This window comes from Rissa tridactyla, chromosome 2, assembly GCF_028500815.1.
Source record: "Rissa tridactyla isolate bRisTri1 chromosome 2, bRisTri1.patW.cur.20221130, whole genome shotgun sequence".
Classification (NCBI taxonomy): domain Eukaryota; kingdom Metazoa; phylum Chordata; class Aves; order Charadriiformes; family Laridae; genus Rissa; species Rissa tridactyla.
In genome coordinates this window covers 129,799,042-129,818,019 of record NC_071467.1, presented here as the reverse complement: position 1 = coordinate 129,818,019, position 18,978 = coordinate 129,799,042, and the positions used below count along the sequence as shown (strand labels likewise).

The 18,978-nt window shown below is 44.6% G+C and overlaps 1 protein-coding gene across 1 annotated transcript in view; it reads left to right on the top strand.

The window, feature by feature from the left end:
* Positions 1-18,978, top strand: part of CHN2 (chimerin 2) — a 167,178-nt gene that overhangs the window by 125,069 nt on the left and 23,131 nt on the right. Inside the window, exon 7 of the mRNA XM_054191296.1 lies at positions 16,532-16,609. Within this exon, the coding sequence (XP_054047271.1) occupies positions 16,532-16,609 (78 nt within the window). The remainder of the gene's footprint in view (positions 1-16,531; positions 16,610-18,978) is intronic.

Genomic DNA, 18,978 nt, shown 5'->3' with positions numbered 1-18,978 from the left:
ACAGTTAACCATAGAGGACATTTCATTTTTTCTAAAAAAAATAAAAATAAAAATGATTCTCTAGGCAGTGAGTTAATGTGTATTAGTGAATCCAGACATCTTAGAGAATAAAAATGAAACTTTACCAGTGGAATTAGCTTGGTAAGTATTTTTCTCATTTGATGCTTCACGCGTTTATGGGAGCAGAGTCATCTCAGCTGAATATGAGGAGGAAATGACGGGAATATTGATAGTATGGATAGTGTACATAAAACTGCATTGAAAATTGTGGCCCAAATGTGTTCAGTAGGATGGATGGCCCACTTCTAAAGTGAGACAGGCAATTACACGAGGGCAGGAAGCAGCAGGTGAAAAATACACAGGGTAAAAGTCTGTCATTATGAGATGGCAGAGATCCCTGTTTAGCACTGGTGCCGAACCACAGAAGCAGCTCGGCTGAAGATTCACTGAATTCTTCTTCCTTTCAAGTGGAAATTTTATAATTCAAAAATAAGAAATAAAAGTACTGCAGTTGTAAGTTGTCTTTGACGGTCTACTTTTTTTGGAGGAGTGCTGTGGGCAGATTGCTCTGGCTGCCCAGGACAACTTTCTGATTGCCCAGCTGATGTTTTTCTGATAGGGAAAATTCTGCCCCAATTTCCACCTTTCTTTTTCTCCTGTAGCATAAAGTTCCCATGACACTGGTCCATGTGAGACCAAGGAGCTCATCTCCTTATCCCTGATTGATCCCCAAGGCCATTCTGATCTCGTTGGTGCTAAGCTGAACCTGCTGTCGTTTTTAAGAAGTGATGCCTCCCCCGATGCCTTCCCATTGCGTGCCACGTGCCAAAACCTGGTACCTGGCCCATGCTGGCTGGGTGTAGAAAGCTAGTATCTGGATGGTTCCCAACTCTTCCCCTTGACAGTAAACTTGTATGTTTTTCACACTGATGAGACTGTCATTGGTCAGACTGTTCCAGTTTGTCAGTGTAAACAGCTGGGGGAACAGCTACTAGTGGCTTCGTCGTTAGCTGAGAGCCACCACTTGTTCATTTCCAGGTTGTTGGTTCTTTGTCCCAGGGGCTCCCTGGGACAGATGTTGCCCCTGCCCTGCAGAGTCCATACAGCTGCGGTGGTACAGAGGTGTAGGGCTTTATCTCACCAACAACCGATGCTGATTTGCATCGCGTGGATGGAGGTGGCAGTGTGGAAGTCAGCGGCACGGTCAACCTCTGCATACCTTGGACCTGAATCTGGGTGGTTTGATGAAGCAGCCTGAAAGTCTGTTGGGGATTACAGCTGCTCCTTCAAGCCCGGGAGTTTGCCTGGTGTGTGCGACTAGAGCCTGCAACTGAGGGTGTTGATGTAGCCTCCATTGCTCTTTGGCATTTATACACAGTAATATCTATTAAGGGGTTGGGGGGGGGTGTGTTTGTTCAGTTTCGTGGGGTTTTTTAACCTGCATCTACCTGGGGATTGCAGTGATTTCCTTTAGAAACATCTGTTGCCACCACGATCTGTCCCATTGCTGCTACTGGCTGCTTGTTCCTAAAAACCAAGCTAGAAACCGATATTAGAGTACCAGCCTCTTCAGTGGCTTGCACGTTGTGGAGCCACACGTGTTGTAAGGCACGTTTTTTTGCCCGTTAGTTTGCAAACAAATTTAGGATGTTTGACCTATAAAGCTTGAGGCAATTTGTGAACTGTTGCCTGTGGAGATAACCTTTCTTTTGGCAACATTTCGTTGCTGATGAAGTTAATGAAGAAGATTAGTAAGAAAGCAAAAAGCCCCCAACTGGGAAGACCTCATCCTAGACATCAGGGAAGGCTCCAGGCCTGGTGCCCTGCAAGTTCCATCCAGCACTGGAGGCTGTGAAACTGGGGTGTGAATTTCATGTGGAGCACAGGGGAAACGGAAGCTACTGGCTTGCTTTCCACGCCAGTCCTGTACTTCTGTTAAATTGCTAAGAACCTATGTTGGCAACTTGCAAAAAATTGCTATAAATTAAAATAAAACAAGGGCAGCATGTAATGATGATGATGTTGATAGAAGATGGCAGGTCATTTAATGAAATCTCCCTGTATTACAGCAATAGTAAACCAACTCATTAAACTTCTAAAAGCAAGTTAGATGGTTTTAAAATGAAGTGAAAATGCATTTAAGTGATAAATTAACTTATTTTATCTGAATGGGCAATATGGTGCTCAGGCTATTTTTCAAAACATAGAGCCAACGAGCTGTTATGTTTAATGTTGCAATTAAATAAATTAAAGTTTTGTCTAATTTGTAAATTAACTTAATATAAATGGAAGCAATTAGCGTGGTGTGAAAATGTGCCATCCAAAAAAGGCATGGTTTTCTTTCAGACCAGTGAAGTCTGATTTTAGCTTTCGTCTTGTGCACTGGCAAGTCTTTTGACTAGTTTGTGTAAACATGGGGTTTAAAACGCCGCATTGTCTGCTGCTGGCTGAGTAAATCCTTCATTAATGCCTTCTATATTAAGTATGTCTGTCCGGAGCTGGAGTGCGATACTTTACAAACAGCTGAGAGTCTTTCTAAGGCGTTCCTTCAGGAGCACTTCTGGTGAGTTGGCCTTTGCAAGGGCATGGCGGTGGCATGGCTCCTTCTTCCTGTGCCAGAGAGGTTAAGTCTGTCTTTCGGTGGAAGTCCCGAGAGCATCAAAATGAAAGCAGAAGATGGTCTTATTTCACATAAGCCTGCTAAGACATGAGTCTTTTGTTATTGCTTCCTTCAAGCAGGAGAATAAGATTCTTTTCTGCTTGAAATTATGAAGTATTTAGAGATGTGCTTTTTGTTTTAGAAGCAGAAAAGGCGTTCTCGGCGGGACTGAGGCTGTCACTGCTGATTAAAAGAGCCCTGGGGAACAACTGATTATCAGAAAGAAAACGAATGCAAAGCCCCTGTGTCTCTGTATTGAGCTCGCACGGAGGAATGCAACTTTGCTTAGCAGTCGTCGGTAGAGGATCGCCTTTGAAATTAACGTTTTATCAAAGCACCGTAGCGGAGGGTTGTAATAGTAATGGCAAATTTCTGCACTTCTGTTTTTACTTTGTTCTGAGTTGCAATAAAAGTAAAACACTCAACTTTTCATGACCGAGCACTGAGGAAGCAGGATAAAAGGCAGAAAAAGATTTGGGTTAGATATTGACTGAAACTGCTCCAACTATTTTTAATGTTTTATTAACTGTTTTTAACAAAGTGTTTCAAACTGGAAACAGAAAATTACTTTTTGAAATATTTCAAACTTTAATGTTTCCACAGTATAAAAAAAAAAAAAAAAAGAAAGGAATTTATGTCTTGGTCAGAACTTCCCTGTGCAAAGTTCCCGGTCTGATGAGTCATGTATTCAGCAACAAAAAATGTTTTCCCTGAAAAATGCCCCTAAGTTCAAACATACTGACTAATATGCCCCTCTGCTCTTTGGGGTAAAGTGAAAAATGATGGTACTTTATGAAGCAAATGATTCCTCCCTCTGATTTATCCTAACCCTTGGCCTAACCCTGTGGTGTGCTGAATGCCTTCAGCTCTGGTTGATTTAGTGGCGGTGGAAGATGTGCAGCACATCGTCTGTTCGGGCATTTCCAGTGCTGCCGCTGGTGCTGCCGTCAGCATTGCTGAGACCGTAAAACTCCGAGCGCCTTTGATGGGACCTGTTACGTCTCTTGTCTCGTCAGCGCCGTGGGTTTCTGTGCTCCCATCCGCTGGCCGCAGCTGTGCAAAGCTGCTGAAAGCCACGGGTTCGCTCCAGAAGTCTCCCAGATAGAGCTGGTTTGTACAGCTGTGCCCGAGGGGATAAATACAAACCTTTCTCTGTGTGGTTAGATGCAAAAAGAAAAAGGCTTAGCTTGGTTCTTCTGGCAAAACCACAAATAGACAATGACGTCTCGCACAGACGCTGATCTGCGTTTAGGAGATAAACCATCCTCGGGTCCGAGCCTGATTGAGCTGCTGGGGCAGGGGCAGGAGCTGTGGTGGGACACTGTTGGGCAATGGGTCCCAGCCCCAGCTCCGGCAGCGTGAAGGAGTGTGTCTCTGCTGTTCCCAGACACCGAAGGAAAGAAGAAATTGTTCCAGTGACAGAAGGTGCTGGGGGCTTTCTTGGCATTGTCTCCAAGGAGACGAAAGGTGCTCAGTACCTTCCTTTTTACCTTTCAGGGAAAAAAAAAAAAAAAAACCTTGAAAGGAGCTTTTTATTCTTTGTGGAATGGTTTCATCTTCATATCGCAGCATTCCTGCGCATCTAGTGCACATCAGTTGTTTCACAGGGGGGGTGAAATAAAACAGTTTAGAAAAATCGTTACTGGTCCTTTTGGCAATATCTAGTGATGGTAACATAATAAAGAGGGTGGTAGCAGTTATATGGCCACTTTGACAAGTGCCTTCAAAGAGACATTCCTAAATGCAGTAACATCGCTTAAACATAACAACCCACTAAACACAGTCGATGGAAATGAACATCAGCATGTGCCTGAGTGTGGGGGTTTTTTAAGAACATTTCCTGAATTTTACAAATTTTACCAAACTTACTAGCTCTTATAAAATTGTACTTCTGTTGTGCTATTCCCCATACATCCTAACAGAGGCTCATGAATATTAGTTACATCTTAGAGAAGCCCCAGGACCATAGGCAGGCTTGTGTTATGTCAGTTTTACAGATGGAGAAACAGAGGCACGGAAAGGTTAATTGTTTTAGCCTAGTCTGTGTGGTCAACAGTGTTACAACAAGCGGAATTCAGAAATCCTGCTCTGATTGGTGGTGATGTAATATATATCCATGACATAACGCTGCGCCTTATGTATGCTGCTAAACTTTTTCTTGGCAGTTAGTGCTTTGGGAAGATCTCACCATTATTTCAATGTCAGAACTTTAATTTCATGATTTTTACATGGTTTTGCTAGGAAGCTTGTCTGTTGCAAAGCAAAAATCTCTGCTCTACCGAAAAACTTGATGGCACTAAGTAGCACACATATACAAAGTCCAGAATCGCCTGTCCCAAACAGTAATCAGGGATTATACTTAATATATAAATTCAGATAAATACTAGCTAGTTGAACCGCAGAAGATACTTTAGTGGACAAGATCACTGTACACACGCTCCAATGAAGGTATTCATAGTTCCCCAGAGAGTTCGTCCTGGAGTGCTGCAACAGCTGCCATCCTTTGCTATACGGTAATCAGAAAGGGGAGAATTCAGCGTGATTTCATAGATTGGAAGCTGAATTCAAGGCAGAAAAGTGGCTACAAAGCTAAGTATTCCAGAACTAGTTTTGTGCTGTTTAGTTCCATTAACTTAAGTGGGGCTATGAGATATGGATGAAATCTCTTACCTACAGAACGTCTTAGCAGCATTGGTCACAATGGTGAAACTCATTTATTCTGACTCATGTTTCCCCAGCCGTTTCTTATGAGCGCCTCGTCACAAGCAAAACAAAATAAATAAGCTGTAAGCCAAGTTACTGGAGTTTAACTATGGGCATGGATAGAGGTAGGGTACAGTATCAATCTTGCTTTTTGAGTACTTTAAAAGTGGTGCTGCTGATAGGACAGTATCTATGCAGACCAGCTAAACCGGTGTAATAGAATAGAAATATTTGAGTGATGGCAACTACGTATCTCAGTAGAAATGTCTTTGGTTCTGCAAAAAACTGCAAGCTTTTTCCTGGGGCAGAGTCAACTGCAGTTTGAGTTCGTGGTGGTGGTAGCCCTACAGGTCCCGTGAATTAAATCCCAGGCAGGGTAGTGTTGTTATTCCCTCAGTTCTTTTTTTAATCTCCTTTTTGTGCTGAGAGCAGCCATCTGTCCCCCTCCGAACAATGGCGGAAGCAGCTGTGCGTGGTGTGCCACGGGGAACAAAAGCCCCTGCTTCATACCGGAGGGCGGCGGGCTGCAGGTCGCAGGGAGTTACGAGGATATGAGGGTCAAATGACACCTGATGCCACGCCGTATGGAAAAACAAAACTAGGATTATACGGCCTTTATGGGTTCATTCACTAGCAGAGAAGTGGGGTCACTCTTCATCTGAGGTTTTCTCTAATGGGCAATGCATGTGTGTTTCCAAGGGGAGCCGCACTGGTACTTACCCACAGAGTAAAGGAGCAGCAAAACCAGCTTCAAGCAGCGGGCAAAGCAAACATGATGCAAAACAGTTCTTTCGAAGGGAAAATAAAGCAACTTGGAGACATTCTGGTACTTTATACAAGTTCAAAGTGTGTGATCTCAAGTGGTTTGTGTATCCTATAACACGCCCTTGTAGAAGCGCAGTGAACCCTGCTTTTCGCGTGCTGTCTGCGACACAACGTAGTTCTCTTGCTTCTTTGTGGGAAAAGGGAAGCTGAGTGAGGGCTGAGTGCTGCTCAGAAGCCGCGTTCGGAAGAAGCTGGTTATGCGCTGAGCTGCTTTTTCTGCGGAGTGAGCTGGAAGGAGCTGGGGAAAGGTACATATTCCACAGGATGAAATTGCCCAATCCTGCTACTTTTCAACAAGTGGTGCTACTCCTATCCCAACTATTCTCCTTCTGTGCTGTGTCCATAAGGAGAACAGAAGCTGGTACAGGTTTAAGCTATGGGAACGTTTCTTATTTACCAAGAGGGAACATAATATATGGGGTAAAGTTCATGCCTATAATGAAATAGGTAAGTGATCACAGCTGAGTGCAGAGCCTCCTGTCTCTTCTTTAACCCCACATCACTTTTGTCTGCATGGATTCCTGCTCTGTTTCTAAGCAAACATGCATTTTAGAGCCATTAGTCAGAGATACACCAGGAGTTATACAGCCTTACTGCTGCTTTTGGGATGACAGGCCAGGATCTGACCCTGTCTCGCATGAACAGGGTGACATTCCTTGAAGCTTGATGGGACAGAAACACGTATTTCACAAACGGGTAAGCTGTAAACACCATATGCTCCCACCTCAGAGGAACATGCCCTGGGATACGGAGGCATTCGTGGATATAGAGCTGAGCTCAGGCAAGCCATAAGACAGCCATGGCTGGCCCAGCACAAAAGACAGTGATCCCCTCCATGCCACGGTTCCACTTATGCACGTGGAAAATAGTTCCCTGTTGCCCTCTTTTTTTCTTTTTTTTTTTTTTTTTTTTGCCACGCAATTCCTAAAGGATACTGAAATAGAAGTTCACAGTCATAAAGCACAGCATTTTTATAAAACTAGCATTTCTCTTTTTTTTTTTTTTTTTGGTGAAGTGCAATGGCTCAGGCTTGTTAAAAAGTACTCTTTCAACCTGAAAACTTGTTGTGTTCTTACTTGCTAATTGCCTCTTTTGTGCTCTAAATGGCATGAAGAATTCCTTTCACCTTAGATTGTCTACCTAGTTTATGTGTTTTTAAAGGAAGAAGTCACAAGATGCTGCAGTAAAAGGGGACAGAAATGTTACTAATGATGGAAAACACATGACTGCATTTCTAGGTCTTTGTATGGCGGAGTTTACCTGAAAGTACCGTGACTGCTGAGCGGTAGTGTAACTCGGTCGTGCTGTTCATAAGCGCGACTGAAGCTTTGGAGTTCCTTCACACCACCCAGCAGCTGCCAAAACTAGAGAAAAAATCCTGTTTGCTGCTTGATTCTGAGATTGGCACTGTCCTCCCTGCAAACCGCTTATCATCCCCATCTCCCTGTGAGCGTCACGCCGGTGAGAATCCGTTCATGAGCTCTTACTGTCCAGCCACAGTTTTATAGATTGCCAGGTTTTTTTAGACAAGGTGACCGCTGGTTGACAGATCACCAACTCACAAATTGTTTGTTCTCTTTCGTTTTGCGTACATCTTTATTTTAACCCACATTGAAGGCTTGTTTTAAGCTGGTCTTGAGCTGGGGGGAAAACTGAGGGCGCTGCTGTCGGTTCCCGAGAGTGCCCCAGCATACTTTACATTCTGGCAGCTCCCTCAGCGTCGCTTTGCAGCCCCTCCAGAGATCAGCTGGCTCTGCCGAGCGGTTAGTGGCTCCGAACATAAATGCCATTGCTGTCTGACTCTGTGGTTTCTGGGAAACTTTCCTGAAGCCTGTTTTCCTCCGCGTTTTGTCATAATCCCAGGGGAGGAGGAAGGCTGCATTTTCGCTTCTCTATACGAAGGGAGGCTCTGACTGGTCCGTAAGGTTCAGCCTGGAGCGTATGCCGCGAGGCTGAGTTGGTCTCACTTCAAGAGATGTTTACTCCCACCATCACATAGTATCAGAACGCAAAGTGAGAACGAGAAGACTTTTCTGTATTTTATTTTTTGTATGTTGAGTTTTACTGGGGACAGACAGACGGTTACCGTATTGCTTTGAGATAACACCAGCCCGTAGGGCATGGTAGCGTTTGAGACACAGAAATGAGAATTATCCCAAAAGTGAGGACGTAGGTGTTTGTGTACAGTGCTATGTATGTGTTTGGGTGTGTGATGAGGCACACGGTCAAACATCCAGGCCTTCTGCCCACCAGCTGTACAACACAGTAGCTGTATAGCGCTGGGATTTGTTACCGAGCTCATTCATTTGATGTCCTGACATTAAACAGACTTAACGCAGTCTCACAAAACATGGTCCCCGATTTAACCCTGTGATTGAGCGTGGCACCCCACCCAGCCCCTTCAACGCACAACCAGTTTATGGTTAACGACAACCCCACATGGACAAGTTGAAAGGACCCTGAGGGCAGGGCTGCTGCGCTTACAGCGTCTCTAGCCCCTTCCCCATCCCTTCAAGGGCACTGTGCCGTGCCTACAGGCGTCACCTTTCTCAGAGGGGACATTCTTGCCTTCCTCTTGCTCTCTCCCCAGCGGGGAAGTCAGCGCATTAACTTCTCCGCTTCATTGTGGCAGCTCAGCAGGTTTGGCTCTGGTTCAAGCTCCACAGTCTCCTTGCAGGGCAGCGACGGTTTTAATCAATGGCAAGCTGGCTTCCCTAAACAAAGTGCTGTTTCTTCAGAAAGCAAGAGCTTCGTAGCGAAAACATAAAAAGATGAACGGGTCATATATACGTACAGCTTACGTGGTGCTGAGCCAGCATCCACTGGGGATCTGGTTAAAAACTGTAATGTTTAGGATATTTTTTTGAAATCTCTGTCTCTTGACTAATAGTCCCATATCTTGCAGAGAGCATGAGTCACTTCCCTCTTCCCTCAGAGAGGCCATTGTATATGATATTAAGTTCATTATGTTGCTAGGCTATTTCCTCTGTGGGCGAAATGTCAAAATACTGGCTACCTATATAGTCAGCATCAGAAATTAGTGTTAATTACGGATTGACTCCTCTGTAGTTATACTTCTGGAAAAAGTTCATCCAATGAGCCCCGATAAACGTAAAAAGGTACACGCAGCTGTGTAACAAATTATATGGTAAACTGAGTATTCCGTGTTTCCAGAGCGTGACTCTTAGCCAGGTCTACAGTACGGGAAATATTGATAACCAAAACAAGTACGGCTATTATTCTATAATTACTTACAGATACGGTTGAGGCTGATAAAGTAAATTATTCCTTATTCCATTTATTCTGAAAGAATAGATAATAGAAAAATAGAAATAGAAAATAGTTCAGAGAGAGATTAATTTTACCTAATTTTGAATATCTTAAAGCAAGCTATCTGTTTCTACCTGAGTCATCTAATTTCTTTATATGATCCATAAATGAGCTGCAAGAAGGAAATTCAAGCTCACCCATTTTAAACTTGGTCTTTCATAAAAGAGGTTGAATCACTGTCTAGAGGTTTGTGATTTTCTTCTTTGGTTATAAAGAGAGCCCAGATTACTGTTTTAGATTAGGCGCCTGCCATCCATCCATCCATCCATCCATCCATCCATCCATCCATCCATCCATCCATCCATCCCATCCTTAAATGTCTATTTGTTAGAAAAATACTCTGTTAGTTTTGTTGTCAACAAAAACAACGTAATTAACAGAATAACAGGATCACTGCATATTTTTTACAAAGATCAGGATAAATGTTTTGTTTTAATTTTGTTTTGACGACAGATCGGTTGTCATCATAGGTAATGCTTTAATTTATAGGTGTGATAACAGGACTTACATACATCGCAGTCAGTTAAATTCAGTCACATGTGTTGCATCCACACAGGGAACAAGAAGTAATTCAGAAATAAATTCAGTGCTGTTTCCCTGAGAAAGCCCTATTTGCAGGTGAAGTGGCTCCTGCCAGCCCCATGGTGGGGGACCTGGCGCTCCTCTTCCTCGGTGGCGGCAGCAATGGCAGCGGTGTCCAGCTCTGCCCTCGCCTGCCCCGCTGAGCCCTCACGCCCCCGCTCTTCCATCCCTCTGCTACCCTCTGGGTCATGAATATTAAGCACGGAGGAAAGGCTCATTAACTCGACCGGAAAACGTCATTAATGACCTTGACAAGTGTGGGGATAGATTGGGAAGGATAAAGGAGAGAGTGGGAGGAAAGGAAGTGGAGGCAATAAATAGGCTAGACCTGCTGTTACCGTGTTAATCTCTACAGGGGGAATCGCTGAGTTAATTCGTCCTATACCCAGATCCTTTCCTTATTTCTGGACTTGTTTCTTCCTTGGTACCAACATTGTGTTTGTAATACAATGCGTATTTATTATAGTTTACAAAAATAAGAAATAAAAATACTATTTCAGACATGTTAAATACAACAGCGGATGGGAAATACACAGCTTAATGCATTAAGTGATACAATTGCCTGACACGTAAAAGGTTTTAGTCCGCCCACTATTTTTTTAATTGGAGATGAATATGTAATTGCATACCACTTAATGTAACCTCCAGTTGTTGTTCCAAAATAGATAATAGTTTATTATATTAATCCTCTATAAGAGGCTTACAGCAACTATTATTTTTAATAATAGTCTCGCTAGTGCCTTCCTGAATCGACAGCATTTCACCTTTGGCTGTTGTATCGTTTGGTTCACTACATTGTTTTGAGAAAAATAATCATGATGCGTACAAAAAAGTCTATTTGAGAAGGATTTAGAAAGGGGATCTGAAGTTTAAGGGAGATTATATTTCCATTTGCTGTAGGTAAATTACATCTTTTATCTGCAGGGGAGGGGATTGAATACCCTGTGAGAAAGAAGTGCATATAAATGATAACTGGTCACTGCGATGCTGATAAACAGTCAATCGCATTGGTTTAGGAGAGGTATAAAGATTAGAATTTTAATAATTTTAACTTCAGAGCAGTTACTGCAGGAGTCCTCCTAAATGAGCAGTTCCTTTTGCTCTGAAGTGGGTTACCCTCAAAAGATAGGTGGGATTACTGGTGATGGAAGCGCACCCAGGCTCTCCAGAACAGGACCCCAGCGCAGATAATGCGCTGCCATAAATGCTTCCAGCATATTGTCCACAGCTCCTCAGACTCGTGATTTGCAGGGGGACTGGCTGTTATTAAAAATAATAAACAGAAGAAGTTGAAACTCTGAGGAGTAAAAAGCAAAGCTATAGATATCTCTTAATTCTTTAAAAAAACCTGCGGTGCTTATTTTTTATTGACGATGTTGAGTTTACTGAGCTCCGGCTCACCTGAAAGGAAGTTTAGGGAAGTTTAGTGCTGGCAACGAGAGACTGTTGGGTTTTCAGTGGGCAAGACGGCACCCCTGAGGAGCCCAGAGGGACCTGCGATCGAGGGATGCTCCCAGCGACTGCAGTTGGAGCTCTGTTGACGTGGAGAGCCTTCCCGCCAGCGGCAGGGTTCCTTAGGGAAGTGGGTTGTGCAAGACGGGGTTGGCAAGTGCCACTCCGCAGGCATTGTGCTCTGATTCATGCTCAGAACGTTTTCTGCTTGGAGCTTGTTTCCTCCCACTGTGTCAGCGGCACAGAAGCCTTTTAGCGGCAGCTCCCGGTGCCGGGGCAGTGGGAGGCACGGGCTGGCGGCGCTGTGGAATGGCGAAGGCTTTGGCTGGCTAGCCTCTGCCACTGTTTCCCCTCCATGCCCTGTGTTTCGCTTTAGAGCACTGCGTGCCTCACCAGGATTGTCTCCCCAGCACATCGTGGGAAGGGGTCCGTGGGAGAAAACCAGGGGAAAACCAAATAGCTGCAAGATTCCTGCACCGTGTGTCATCTCCACCGCGTGTTTGCAACTGAGCAAACATAATCTGTCTGGCAGATTACCGAGTATGCCGTGCCTGCGAGGAAACAGGCCTCTCTTTGACCTATGACTGTATCTATCTGCGGTGTTAAGTGTATTTAGTTAGAGATCAGTCGTGGATTTGTCACCGTTGCTCATCACGGAGCAATCTCCCTTTCACTCGTGGTGTCGTCCAAGGAGACATGCCCGTGCCGCTCCTCTGCCCGCCGCGGTTGTGCCCTTCGGCAGGCAGAGGGGTGAGCCAAGGACCTGCCACTCGAGACCCCGTCCCTGCCAGCCCACGCCGACCTGGCGGCAGCTGGGGGAGAGGAGGCATCGCTCGCACAGCATCTCTTCCCGGCATGGAGAAGCCGGGTGGCATGCGAAGTTCCCCCGCCACTTGCTTGTCCTCAGCGCTGCCCACACGACGACAACAGCAATCGTGCCACATGTACAGAACCGAAAGCTTTTCGTACTACAGTTTGTTCTTTCCTACCCCCGAGGCCTTTGTTGGCGAACAAGACGCCAGTGTTTGAGGGGAGAGACAATGGCGTGGCTCAGCTCTGCGAAGGCGTACTGGAAATGGCGCAACAACTGAGTCGTGTGTGTGCCCCCCCCCCCCCCCTTTTTAATTTTGTTGTTCTGGTTCAGTGACATTTATTTTGCTGTAAGTGCCCAATTTGCTATGCAGTACATGTGTTTTGCAGAGAGACTAGTAAACTAAAATCATATGTTGCGCAGAAATCCTTTGGTCTGAAAACGCAGACAGCCCGTATTTGCCTTTCAGCCTTCGCTGGCTTAGACGTTCGGTGACAACCAGCAGCAATATTTTTAGCCGCTGGCGTTCTTTTCCTTAGCTGCAGGCTAACTTGCTAACTTGATCAAGAGATGCTCTTTAAATGAGTTGACACTATGAGCAGTAAATTTTGTATTAAGAAAAAAAAAAAGGATAAAAGAGAGCACCGGGGTTGGCCTGTGGTATCAGTACGTTGGAACTGGTCGCTGCTGAGAATCTGTCGTTGCTGTTGTTTGCATTGTATTTAGGGAGGGAAGGGGTTATATATGTGGTCCAGCTCATCTCAGTTTTACAGCACCATTTTAATCATCAGACCTGGTCGGGCTCTGTATGACTAAGCTTCTTAAGAGGATGCACTCACTGCTGGCCTTCTGTACACATCCTGTGTTTGCAAGGGATCCCACTAAACAACTGTCTAAACAGGGCCCAAGCAAGGCAAAAACCCCAACCTTGGGGATAAATAAAATTTCATATATGATAAACAGTAAATACTGATCCGCCTTAGTCATATGAACTGATTTGGCTGAGTTGTCCTTCTCCACGTCTATCGAGTTTAATGCTTCTGTGCGAACACTCAGAGTTTCCGTTAGATATAGTACTGTATGTCTGATCCCAGGATGACACTCTGATTTTCCAAAAATAGTTTAATAAATAGAAATTCCAAGATGTATCGTCATAAGCCTATAGGTTGAGTGTCAAATCTGCCATGTTATGTAAAACACATTGGTTATATAATGGGATTTTTATCAGTCTGGTGACATAAATACAAATATCGGAGCATTATTAGGAAGCGACCTCTCTCTGACTTTAGCAGTTATGCTGGAAGGCAAGACAGATAGTAGCTTATGTGTATATGGGGATTTAGATGCTGTGGCTCCAGGGGTGTCTAGCAACTTAGAGCTAGTTTGGGGGTTTTGGTACAGATAAATGTAAATACCTTTAAAATGGTACTGAGAAAAGAAACTGGAGTGTGGTAAGAACTTCAAGCTGCTCCTAAGTTTCTTTCATGATGGCCCAGACTGAAGCCATTGCTGCTGGTGGGGTCAGGGATGTACCTAAAACCAGTGCTCCTCATCTCTTGAAATAGATTGAGGGAAAGCGGGGGAGGTATATGTCTTTATCTGTTGGAAAGCAGATAAAGGTCCTGAGCTAGCAGAAATCAGGACACACTAGCGGGAGGACATATGGAAGAGCAGCAGGGATTTCCTCCAGGCAGAGCGATGTTCATACATGCGTCGCAGCCAGTTGTCAGCGGTGGGCAGATAACGCTGCCGAGCCCCAGGGACAGACTGGGCAGGCGGCAGCTGCCCAGGGAGCAATGGGGTTGTGTGGGGATCCTCCCTGCCGAGGAGCAGAAGCTCTGGAGGATGGGAGCACGCGAAAGGAGGTGCTGCGAGTTACCTGGAAAAGAAAGGAATTAAGTATGCTATACATAGAAATAGGTGCATCGTTTTATAACGGAGAAGCTGATTTTGCAGGTTGCACAACTTCTTGAAAACCCCTAAGTAGGGCACTATCCGAAATTGCTCGGCCTGATGTTACCGACGGCCGACCATCTGTCCCCATGGGCTTTCAAATCAGGAGAGCACTGCTTTTGCTAAGAGCAGGCAGTCTATATGGGGGAGGCTTTAGTAAGTGAATTAGATGAACCTTACGGCTTATCAGCCTGAGGTAAAAGCAGACCGAAAAAAAAAAACAGGCAAGTTAACTTCAGAAGTTAATATGAGTGAATTAAATACTTTAATTTCATGTGTTTTCCGGGTAAGTTGAAGTGGGGCAGACTGTAAAAGGCCGAAGTGGTCTTTAGTGTCTCCAGTTCAAAGAAGCAGTTTTCCCAATAGCACTGGTAAGCGCCCCGGGTTGCTCTGTCGCAGCATCTTGAGTGTTAGACACATCTTAGAGAATTAAATCTCACAGCGTAACTCATGTCCTCCCCTTATGGGTGGATAATGTGTGTACTCGCTGAGGGAGCAGGAGAGGGGAGCTGGAGGGAGGGAGGGAAGCCGGTGGGGAGAGGGCACTGAACGTGCTTCCGAGGGGATGCTCGGTGTCACACATCCGTGTCCTGGGACGGGGAGCTACCTGCCCGTGAAAAAGTGAATCGGGTGCCCAAAGTAGCACTGCAAGACTGATCAGGCTCCAGATCCCTCCTGTGCCTGGGCTCTAACCAGAAATCACTTCCTCCCTTCAAATCAATAGGGCTACAGAGATGATTAGGGGACTGGAATATCTCTCTTATGAAGGCTGAGGGATTTGGGTCTCTTCAGTCTGGAAAAAAGAAGACTGAGAGGGCATCTTATCAATGCTTATAAATACTTAAAGGCTGGGTGTCAGGAGGAGGGGCCAGGCTCTTTTCAATGGTGCCCAGCAACAGGACAAGAGGTAACAGGCACAAACTTGAGCATAGGAAGTTCCACCTAAACATGAGGAGGAAGTTCTTTACTTTGAGGGTGGCAGAGCACTGGCACAGGCTGCCCAGAGAGGTGGTGGAGTCTCCGTCTCTGGAGACATTCAAAACACGCCTGGATGCATTCCTGTGCAACCTGCTGTAGGTGACCCTGCTCTGGCAGGGGGCTGGACTAGATGATCTCCGGAGGTCCTTTCCAGCCCCTGTCATTCTGTGATTCTGTGATTCTTGCCACCCCGCAGACCCTGTTCTGCAAACAGGGCCGGGGACATGGGCTTCCTCCACCGCCGTGAAGCTCCCCTGCCTTCACTCAAGCACTGCACAGGGCTTGGAGGCTTCCTCGCCTGCATCCTCCCAGCTGGGCTTTCGACTTCCCCCGACAGTCAGCTAGCTCCGTGCTACCAAGTGCACGCTGACAAAATGCCCTGGTTTAAAACGTGGCATAAAAGTGCTATTAATGCTTGGACTGCAGCTGGATTTTTCCCTTTGTACAGGATATGAAAAAAAAAAAATTTTTTTTTAGCCCCGTAGGATTAAACAATCATCATGGTTTTAAGGTCTTAATCTCCGGGCATGCAGACTGCTGGCTGATAAGTCTCCGAGTCTGAGTGTAATTGGATGCAGTATCGGATTCGGTTGTGTGGGCTTTCCCGGGGCTTTTTGTTTGTTTGTTCATTTTTAACGTGCTGCGGAGTTGAAGTGATCTGTCCCTGGAAACGCGTTTGGGCGTGAAGCTGTAACACCGTTTTGACACCCCTACTCCGGGGGCCGGTATTTCGGCAGCACCTAGCTGGAGACCACCACTCGGGGAGGGTTGGGGGCGGGGGGGGGGGGGGAAGGTTGCTCGGTGTATGAATTCAGGCTATTGTTCGAGGCACACATCTGCCTTAAGAAATCGCACGGCACAGGCCGTTACTTATTCAGATGCAGAAGCTCCTTCCGTCCCACAAGACGGCCCATTCAAGTCACATGCCAGAGGTCTCGGCAGAATGGGCTGCAGCTGCTTCAAATCTGCTGTCTAACATCAGAAGCAGTTGGACAAACTGTACCGTACTGACTACAGTCAGGCTCCCAGGCGCCGAGGAAGACAGGGAAAAGATTTGGGATCCCAGCGCTATGTTCTCGGAGGATCTGTGGCTGGAAAATGAGAAAAACTGCGCCGTGGTTCACAAGTCCAAGCGAGGGAGGAAGCGCCAAGAGCTCCTGGCCGTGGCCCTGGGGGTGAAGGTGGGAGTCAAGGGGGCACTTTTGTGGCAACCTCTGAAACTCTTTGCCTATTCACAGATCACCTCCTTGGTCAGAAGAGCAGCCTTAACTCAAAATGACAACCATTTCAACTACGAAAAAGCACACAATTTTAAGGTAAGCACAACTTCCTATTATTTTTTCAGCTGAAAAGTTCTGGTTTGATGCCTCACATTTTATTCTTTGCTGTGATGGGGTTTTCACGCACCCATCTGTACTAGCCCTGAGAAAAGTCTTGAAAAAAACATTTTACTTTCTACTTTAAGTTCCCTTGACTGCATTCTTAATATGCTTTTACATAGGCACTTAATGCAAATAGCGGTTTTGCTACTCAGTACAGTACTCGATTGGCATTTTAGCTCTTTTTGCCCAGATTCAGTTTTCTTTTCTTGTTCAGAAGAAAAAAAGTACTTCATATTGATTGTCTCTACCTTAAAGTGTATCTGTTTTTCAGTGATAAAAAGGCCCCCTTTTCAAAGCCTGGCTGTTACCAGAAGCCAGTAGCATTTTACCAGCAAACGTTTCGGACCGTTTCTGTTTTCAGAAGTTGAGGGAGCTCGGGTGCTCCCTAACAATAAAGCAGAGCGCGGCAGGGGTATTGTCTCCCAGCTTTTGTTCCACCACCATATGCTAAGGAAATGCCCTCAGAGTCCCACTGAGCTGTAGGATCTGAGCTTCTGTTTGCTTGTCAAACTAAACCAAATAGCTGGACAAACACCGGGGTGTTTAAACGGATCATCTTTTTGCTGTCTTATACATACAAAATCAGATTCTTAGGGTTTTTTTTCCCCCCCAAGTGCTGTGTCTGGCATGCTGCAGCAGGGAAGTGACTCAGCTTTGGAAACGACCTTCCAGGCAGCTTGTACTAAAATGTGTTGCCAAAAGGACTGTGCTGGTTTCAGACTATGCCAGCCAGTTACCGTATCTAATGCTGTCAAATTGCGGTTTGATGCTTATCGGGATGGATACAGAGAGAATAAGAGGCAGTAACAAGACAAGAAAGGAATGCATCTCAGCTTCGAAACCTCAGTTTACTTAATGCTCCTTGAGGATGCTGATCTGGGTCACTGTCAGAATAGTTCAGCTCATTAGCAGAAAGAGAATTTTCTGATACTCATCTCGGGCCTGTCAAGAAAGGAGAAGCACCGATTAAAATGATTTCACTGGTTTCCTGCTTTGGCAAAAAAGCTTCACTTCTTATTTTTCTAAATATTCTGCCATGCAGACATTGCGCCCCTCTGTAGCGCCTCTGCTGTAGTTGGTAAATCAATAACTTAATATTAGTGAGCAAAGCAAATAATAGCATCCCTCTTCTTATTCCCCCTCCTTGACCCAGTCTACAGAAAAGTCAATATTTACCTCACTGATCAGCACTGAAAGAAATAGGGGAAGTACTCTGTATTTTATTGGTTGATTAAACTAGCTTTCGTTCTTTCTGGGTTTTGCCCTCATTATCATTTTAATATCAAAACTATTTAAGTAGAAAATATTTTCTCATGACGAAGATTTTTTTCCACTTTGACCTATGCATTCCTTTCTCTTCAAAATTCCCCTTGTTTTGGCTTTGATTTATAATTGGACATGTGCCCAGTTAACTTTGCGTTTGCACAATCTAGCTGTTGTACACTCTCTGTTCCTTTCTGTTTCCAAAGAGTCATAGTTTAACTGGAAAACCACGTGATTAAAATATATATGTACTCAAAAGCTTGACAGCACAAAATTATTTTTTTTATCCTAGGAAAGGAAATAAAAAAAACTTAGGGAAGAAACATTAAAGAAAATAAATTGCCCAGAAAGGCCAGTCAAAAGTGTTACATTTACTTAATGAACAAATATGTTCACTATGCAAATACAGTTAGTTTTCCAAAGGAGTATATTAAAACATGTCCAGTTGAAAAAAAAATGTGGATAGAATGCTTAGACTAGAACACTGAGGTTTAAAAGACGGATAAATTTAAGTCTAGCATCTTTAGTATATTCCATATTCATTACGTAAAAGGATTAAGAAATTATTTAAAAGAGAAAGAATGGCTTTATGGGTCTTGCGGCAAAATTCTTAATGGCTTTTGACAGCACTCAGGGTATGATGATATGGGGTTTATCTGAAGGAGAACGCTATTTTGCAGACATTCAAAGAGTTGTCTTCCCCATTTTTAAGTGAATACTGATGTGTATTATTGTATCATTCAGCTCAGTTCATAGGGACAAAGGTTACGTGTCACAATGTCCATCATAATCTTGTCATAGGCAGTTCTTCATGAACAAACAGACACTCTTTAGCTCTTGTCATTTAGCCACAAAGAATCTTAAAAATGAAGGGCACATTTTTAGCGAAGCTGATGAGATTTTTGCAGGTCTTACACCAAAGATCTTATGTACTAGAAGAGAGAAGGAACAAAAGGAAGAAACAGACTCAAGGCAGGCGTTCAGAGCAAGGATGGATCTCCCTCCATCCTTTCCAAGCTAATACAAAAATTAAAAAGAAG